Below are 7,500 nucleotides of genomic sequence, written 5' to 3'. Positions count from 1 at the left end.
TTGTAATAGTTAAATCTGTCGGACAGGTTTTTCGAAAATGGCAAAAACGTTGATTTAGTCTATTATTGTAGTGACTAACACTTCAGAAGAGACATCCTTTTGCTTTCAAAATCTTGATCTTTCTCTTTGGAAAACTGTAGAAAGCCACCTTAACTTAGTCCCGTAGTGGCAATCTGCCCCTCACGACTGTTTTGTGCAGTTTCTTGTGAGACAACATGTTGCATGAGACAATGTCCACAGATGTCAGAATCATGTGCCCATTTAAATTTGCTGAGGCTCAAAGCATCAGCTCTTTAGACATATTTGCCCCTATGGGTTACCCACTGACAAGTAAAGCATTAAGTAAAGCATCGACAAGTCTTGCATTAGAAAGAGCAAAATCTGCAACTGTCACTCTAAGAAGACAAAGTGCTGGCTTCCCATCATGGCACTTGACAACATCCCTGTATGATAATCCTTTTTAATTTTCTTGCAATAATAGTATAAAAGAAAATGACTGAAAATGACCTTTAACCAATCAAGCATGGGCACATTGTGGGGGAGGAATTAGAAAAGAAATGAGTTGCTCACTTAAAAGCATGTGGAATGAATCTCTTGCATTACCACTACATTATCAAGGGGCTGAAAAGATTTGAAATTAAATTTTACCATAAATTTATTAAGCTATACATTAACTTAAAGCATATGTTTGTCATGACTCAAAGTTTAGACTCTTACCTTGTAATTTCGTCTAATGTAACTAGCTCTCCTGCCTGAACTGCTGCATCAAAACTATGTGCTCCATAAGTTTCCATGGCAATGAGTGGGACATCATCCCACCCTACATCATGCATGCCTTGTAGAACACCAGACAAGAGGCCCCCTCCCCCGACAGACACTACCACAGCACTTGGTTTCTCAGGAAGCTGTTCTGCTGACTCTTGAATGACAGTTGCTACACCCTCCCTGAAAAAAAAAAGGGTCCACAATCCTTACATCGCAGGTGTCATTAACCATGGAAATACTGGTATTTACTTCACAGGAAAAAAACCAACATGAAAAAACAATTTCAACTTTGGACTGAGGATTGGAGAGAAGTTAGGAACTTCCAAAGAAGAATTCAAATTTAATCAAGGTTCCAACAGGTTGCTTTCTAGTCAACTGGGAGATGCCCAACTGCAAGTTTGCATTGCTGATATGCCCAAAATAGATGAATAGTAATTAACAACTATTCACCGAAGTGGAGTTGGCTAGTGGTGGATATGTAATGAGCCACGAAGCAGAAGAGGTGAATAGTTATTATACTAAGACAGTGAGATAATATGGCACAAAAAGATGATTTTAGCTCATTTATTCCATCAAAGATTACAATATTTGGGGCGCAAAATCCTGCACGAGTTGCTCAGAGGTGAATTTCAAAGGATATTTGCAGTTTGAGTAGCCAATCAGAGCATGCATTCAATGCCATCCAATGTTTTAGTATTATATATTATCTGGTGATATAAGTAATATTAATTGCGTTGGCAAAGGAGACGCTTCCTAATTGAATGGTTGGGTGTTATGTGTGTTCATGGGTGGCCTGTGCATGTTCTAAGTGTGAGAAATCTAGAAAAGAGGTTGGGTGGTGGTTCCAAATCTGCGCATCACAATGGCAAATGTGACAATAGCATCCAGCATTCTGAGCATCTGTTTTGTGAGATTTTGAAATGTCACAATAACATCCAGTATGCTGATTAATCATTCGGAAAATTTCAGGAAAAATCAGAGGCATTTCTGATCGAGATAACAAAGATATGGCAATTAGCCAATCACTATTGGAATCGGTTGAAATTACATCATTCATTGAGAAAGATGACTGTGAATATCAATGAAATGCCAATAAATTAAAAGTTGTTTTCATTCAACCCAACCTTTTTGAGAGGACACAAAAGACCTACCAGATATCAGGATGATTAAAGGGTGGGATGTAGGCATACCCTGTACAAATTAAAAAGCATAGATTGTAAAAATTGTGCTCTTGATGAAATTTAACAAATTGATGCCAGTTTTTCATGCGTCTGTCCTGTTATTGATCATGAATTGCATTATAACATTGTCAAAGCACTTAGCTGTGGATCCACGAGACGATAGCCGAGTGGATCCACAGACTACTTTGACAATGTTACGACGTTCATGATCAATAACAGGACAGACACATGAAAAGCCGACATCAACTTGTTTTCTACAATAACAAAAAGGCAGAGGGGTCAAAATTAAGTCAAAACATGTGAAGAAAGCGAGACAAAAATGCAAGAAACTTCAATCTGATGCAAGCAATATCGCATCATTATCGCATAAAATATTAATTCATGTGTCTGCCCGCTTATTGACAATAAAAATTGGCCAATGAGCGCAAGAATTTTTGCAGTCATTGTAAATATACTTGTTTACTGACATCTATATTCTAATCAATCACATGTGATTGAGTATAAACATAGAAGCTATTTTATAGGATTTGTAACTTGACTCCATCTTCTGTAGTTCAAATCAATATTAAATACTTCCAATGAATGTTCACCCCCTCAAAACGCTTAGCAACAACAGAGGAGGAGCTTAAATTAAATTAAGATTGCACATTATTAATTAAACAAAGTTTTTTTTATTATGAGGAGTAAGAACACAGCAAGTTTTTGCCACCTAAAAATACTATTTCGTTTTCAAGTCACCACTGGCTGAGAATGTTGCATAAATTAAAAGGGCTGACTTGTTGGAAGGAAGGTTGATGCTAAACCAATAAAAATAAAATAATGTAATGAACAAGAATGGAATGCAATGGCAAATCTTAAAATATCATTACATCATAGTTTACTTAATATTATTATGTGCCATTATATAGATGCTGAATTAAGTCAGAATATGACTGACTGAAACAGTGTGTCTGTTGGTTTTTAGGTGCTGGAGAAATACTCCTCAGAAAAGAACTCTCACTGGAGAGTCTGAAAAAAAAAAAGGACATACAAGTGGAGGGTGTGTTTAATTAGGTTTTTCCTTGGCTGCCCTGTACATTGTGGGTCATGTGATCCAACATATATGGAGGTACACAATGTTTTTGTGTTTTATAAAATTCTTGGTTCCGCCATCTTGATAGTTTGTTCCGTTGATTGTGAATACATCACAGGCGTGCTGAAACACTATAATGCAAACTCTGCCTTAAGTCCTAAATGCACATGAACATTTAATTAAACTGCAAGCTGTTAAATTTTTGGGCCAAACTGAGAAATAACAAGAAAGACCACACACCTACCAGAGTAGGTCAAAACAATAAATAATCAAGAGCAAGTAATATTGGTGGCTTACTGGAATTGGTTCCTGTCATCAACTCAATCTCAATGGCAATGGTCATAACCTAATATTGCGTCAATTACCTGGCTGTTTGGCAAGTTCCAGTGCTAGGGCATCAGCATCATCCCAAGACTGTGCAACAAGACAAAAAGATGGCATAAGCTACGAGTGGAAGGACTGATACATTATAATAACAAGTTTTCACACAAGTGTTCTAAATAATCTTAAGACAAAAACTGGCTACGGTGAATTAACTTTTCTGAAATCTACCATGTTGGTGAGTCTGATCTTTACCCAAGGCCAGTCTACTATCTTGAAAAATGAAACACAGAGACTAGAAGCAGAAACGAAACTGTTGCTCACATGCTAGGGTTTAATATAAATTCCTTATAACAATGCAAAACGTTTAAATCTCCCAATGGTCATGTATTATTTTTACTGTGACTAACGCCAGAAAATTTCAGAGTTTAAAGGATTGATTAACTGCTGCTTACATTTCCACAAATCTTAACTGTTGCTCCCTCCTCGCGAAGCCTGTCCACCATAAACTGTGGTGTTGTACCAGGTACCACTACAGTGCAGGAGACATCAAGCTTCCTCGCTGCATAAGCAGCTGCAAGACCAGCATTGCCACCTGTAGCCAAACATACAACAACCAACATTTATTTAACCCATGGACTCCCAGGGGTTCCCCATTGATGAGTCAAATCGTCTGGCGTTAGACAGAGTAAAATACTAAGTACAGGCCTTCTGATAGGGTGCGATGAAAAAATGCAAATTGTGCGAAATTTGCAGGGCAGATTATGCGATTAGAAAGGCCAATTATGCGATAAACATTGTAAATTATGCAATTTTTTCTGAGCAATTTTAAGCTTGTTTTTCAAGGTTTCAGGATTAAAAAAACATGTTTTTACTGCCCTAAAGCCATTTTGAACATAAGGGAACAGTAATCATGAATCTTGATCGACATTAGTTGGGACAAGTAAAAAAAATGATGTCTTCTGCACTATTGGTGCACCACATTAAAAGTTGAAAGGACACAGCTAACTTGCCAAATAAATGATCAATAATTATTAATATTCCTGTATGCTAGGACTAGCTTCTTACACTTTGTTTTTTTGTGCAGTATTATATTTCTGAACACTAGACAAAGGGCGTGTTTGTGTTACACCAACTGGCGACGACTTGTACCAGGCCCCCACATGCAAAATAACGCCTTGAACTTCGGATATTTATGAAATTGAAGATAACAAAGGCTTTTTAGCCGTTTTCCAAGGTAAATCATAAAAAAAACTCGGAAACGAATTATTGAGTACCCCCAAAACCCTCAATTTGGCTAACCCTAGTTATAGGCCTAACTAGGCCTAAAGTTGGTTTTTAGGCCAAGGGTTAGCCAAATTGAGGTTTTGGGGTACTTGATTTGTTTCCGAGTTTTTGAGTTTTTTGGTTCTTATTTCCACAAAAGATATCTACTCTATGATTCCTTAATATTTCATAACCATGAAAAATAAGTAAGATCTGTGCAGTTTAAAGTACAATTTGTTCCAGTAGCCTGAAATTGCAACGTCATTTTCAAAAAAAAGAACCTAGTTCTTATGTAAGGGGGTCTATTTAAATAAAATTTTTAGCCTAACAGGTTCTTAAATTTTAGGTTCTTATATGAGGGTGTTTATGTATTGTACCTGATGAACACACCATGTGATTGCAGCCCTTTTCCATGGCCTGAAATGTTAATGAAACACTAAAAAGATTATTGCTACACATTGCATTCATGTTGTGACATATAACAATCAATAATATATCATAAAGAAAGTTGGTTTTGTCAATTGGGGTGATTATTGAAGCAGAGATGAAAAAAAAAAACTAGATCACCCTAATTTAATTATTTTATTTAACAGTCCCTTCCCTCCCATGGTGAGTAGTTCTGGGTTATACAGGGCCTGACCAATTGATGGAAATTGATGATCCGAAAATCAATCAAACAATCGATGGCAATCGATTGTGTTTAACTAAATTGGCATCAATTGGCTGACCATAATCACACAAAAGTAGTGGCGAACTTCATCCAGTGTCTTTGATTGACATTCCTACTGGTAATCAATGAAAATCAATGTTATGTAATTATTGATCGACTCTTATTGATGACATTGATTATCGATGACAATCGATAATTACAAAAAATTGTGTGATAATTGTCCACTGATTATCAATATCGATCGATTAATTGGCATTGATTACATCGATCATTGATCCCATCAATAATTGCTCAGGCCCTGGGTTATAGTAGAAAAAAGAATAATTAATATGTTAATAACAATAACGGTCGCACCACCAACAACAACTAAGAATAATAATAATAATTATTATTATTATTATAATTTGAAGGTCAAACTCCATCCACATTATTTTTATTATTATTATTAATTATCGCTATTTTTTGGCGATAGAGGCAAACAGTCCCGAGTACCAGGGGAGAAAAAGGGCATAAGTAATATCAGGTAATATTATTTTAAGTTAACGGAAACATATGACGAACCTTTTGGCAGAGATTCCCAACTCCTCGAATCTTAAATGATGACACTGGCTGTACATTTTCAAGTTTTAAATAAACGGGAAACTCAGACAGTTTGGTCATTGGGTGACTTTCCAGTAATGGTGTTCTAATATGAAGTGGGTCCATTCTCTTGATTTGAGCACATTTTGCGTGACAGCTCAGTCGACCACCGTGTCACCTGGTCGGGGAGGGGAGAGGAGCTCTATGGTGCTCACGTGGCGAAGATTTGCAACTTGAAGAAGGAGCCGGTAAGTTCGAAAAAACGTCTTCTCTTTTTCCGAGGAAATCGGTTGTTGTATTTCTTTTTTTGGTTAAAACGTTGCTCGTCTTATTGGTTTAAAGGAAAAATACTATCAGGTTTGTTTCGACAAAAGAGGGAACACGGGGCAAGTTTGTCCATTTTGTTGCCCGCGCGAAATCTGAGGCGAGTTTATGAGCCTGTAGTTTTCCCGAAAAAATAGTACGCGGAACGCGCGAAATAATTTGCTTATGCGCATTGAAAGAGTTACGCATGCGCATTCTGTACTACTTATTCGGTTCTTCTGTTTTACGAGGTTTGGTAGGTTTTTTTTCTTGAACTTCAAGATACCATTTTATCGTAATCTTGGGTTTTCTGCAAGCTATTTTGTGCCGCCTTGCGAAACGACAAGGCAGCCATCGCTGAGCTGAGTTAAAAGGTATTTCAATGACGAGGGGCTGAGAAAATGCCCCTTGTTTGAGAACAGCAAGAGGGCGGCGATTTGTTCGAACTGTTTCCCTGAGTTGGAATTTCGCGCATCGTACAAAAGCCAGGTTTCATCTTTTGGTTGAATTCAACGAAGGGAACTGTTTTGCAGTCCTTAAGAAGCAGAAAGATGGACTATGACCATTTGGATCCAGAGGGCAGCCTAATGGACGTGCGTAAAATAAGTAGTAGTTGTTATTTCCTCGAAAGATACTCTTTAGTTGTCTGATAGCAGCTGTTCACGTTTTACTCTATATTCATCTTCCTCTCGTTTACAGAGAATTCAAGCCCTAATTCAGCCTCCCCAGTCTGAAGAATCCAGCAAAAAAGTCAAAAAAGTTGATAAAGAAGCTCGAAAACAAGGCAGATCCGTCAACAACGATAATTGCGACAGTTGTGGGGAAGGAGGCGATTTGCTTTGTTGTGATCGATGTCCGTGCGCTTTTCATCTCACTTGTTGGTATGTGTAATTAAAATTCAGCTGGAAACCTTCACCAGTGCAATAATTTTTGAGATGTCTATGGTACTTCAAATCATAGCTGTGGCAAATTCGGCCCTTTTTTGAAAATTCAATTTTCTAATGCTATCACCCGCCCGCATCAAGAACCAACATTAATTAAACCTAATTTTTCCTTGATGGCTCAGTATGAATATTACCTTTTGATGACCTCAGCTGCATTGCTCCCCTTTAAAGGGTCGTTTTATACCTTGTTTCTTCAGATAACACAAAAGAAAATCAAAGTATGTAACAATCCTATTCACATTGTAGCTGTAGATGCTGTTATCTTTCATCACCTGGGATTTGTAAGAGATAATTTTACACTTGGCGTGATTTTTTTTTGCGGAGACGAATCTTTGATTTTCTTCCTTTTAATTTCCAATTTAAGTGTTTTCATTATATTGATACACAATTATTATGTTG

At 37.2% G+C, this 7,500-nt stretch overlaps 2 protein-coding genes across 3 annotated transcripts in view; one reads left to right on the top strand and one right to left on the bottom strand.

The window, feature by feature from the left end:
• The window catches only part of LOC138046988 (L-serine dehydratase/L-threonine deaminase-like), a 9,665-nt gene extending 3,627 nt beyond the window's left edge, over positions 1 to 6,038 (bottom strand). Inside the window, exons 1-6 of the mRNA XM_068893637.1 lie at positions 5,837 to 6,038; positions 4,983 to 5,022; positions 3,795 to 3,934; positions 3,384 to 3,432; positions 1,917 to 1,956; positions 718 to 945 (exon numbers count right to left, since the gene is read on the bottom strand). Coding sequence (XP_068749738.1) covers positions 718 to 945; positions 1,917 to 1,956; positions 3,384 to 3,432; positions 3,795 to 3,934; positions 4,983 to 5,022; positions 5,837 to 5,980 — 641 coding nt within the window. The 5' untranslated portion in view covers positions 5,981 to 6,038. The remainder of the gene's footprint in view (positions 1 to 717; positions 946 to 1,916; positions 1,957 to 3,383; positions 3,433 to 3,794; positions 3,935 to 4,982; positions 5,023 to 5,836) is intronic.
• Positions 6,039 to 6,381: 343 nt separating this feature from the next.
• LOC138046984 (PHD finger protein 12-like) overlaps positions 6,382 to 7,500 on the top strand; it is a 17,946-nt gene continuing 16,827 nt past the window's right edge. Inside the window, exons 1-2 of one of the 2 annotated variants that reach the window (XM_068893630.1) lie at positions 6,382 to 6,750; positions 6,857 to 7,038. In XM_068893630.1, coding sequence (XP_068749731.1) covers positions 6,709 to 6,750; positions 6,857 to 7,038 — 224 coding nt within the window. In that variant the 5' untranslated portion in view covers positions 6,382 to 6,708. The remainder of the gene's footprint in view (positions 6,751 to 6,856; positions 7,039 to 7,500) is intronic. The other variant, XM_068893629.1, reaches the window with a different exon arrangement.

Source organism: Montipora capricornis, chromosome 4 (assembly GCF_036669925.1).
Source record: "Montipora capricornis isolate CH-2021 chromosome 4, ASM3666992v2, whole genome shotgun sequence".
Classification (NCBI taxonomy): Eukaryota; Metazoa; Cnidaria; class Anthozoa; order Scleractinia; family Acroporidae; genus Montipora; species Montipora capricornis.
This window is presented reverse-complemented; position numbering and strand designations above follow the sequence as displayed.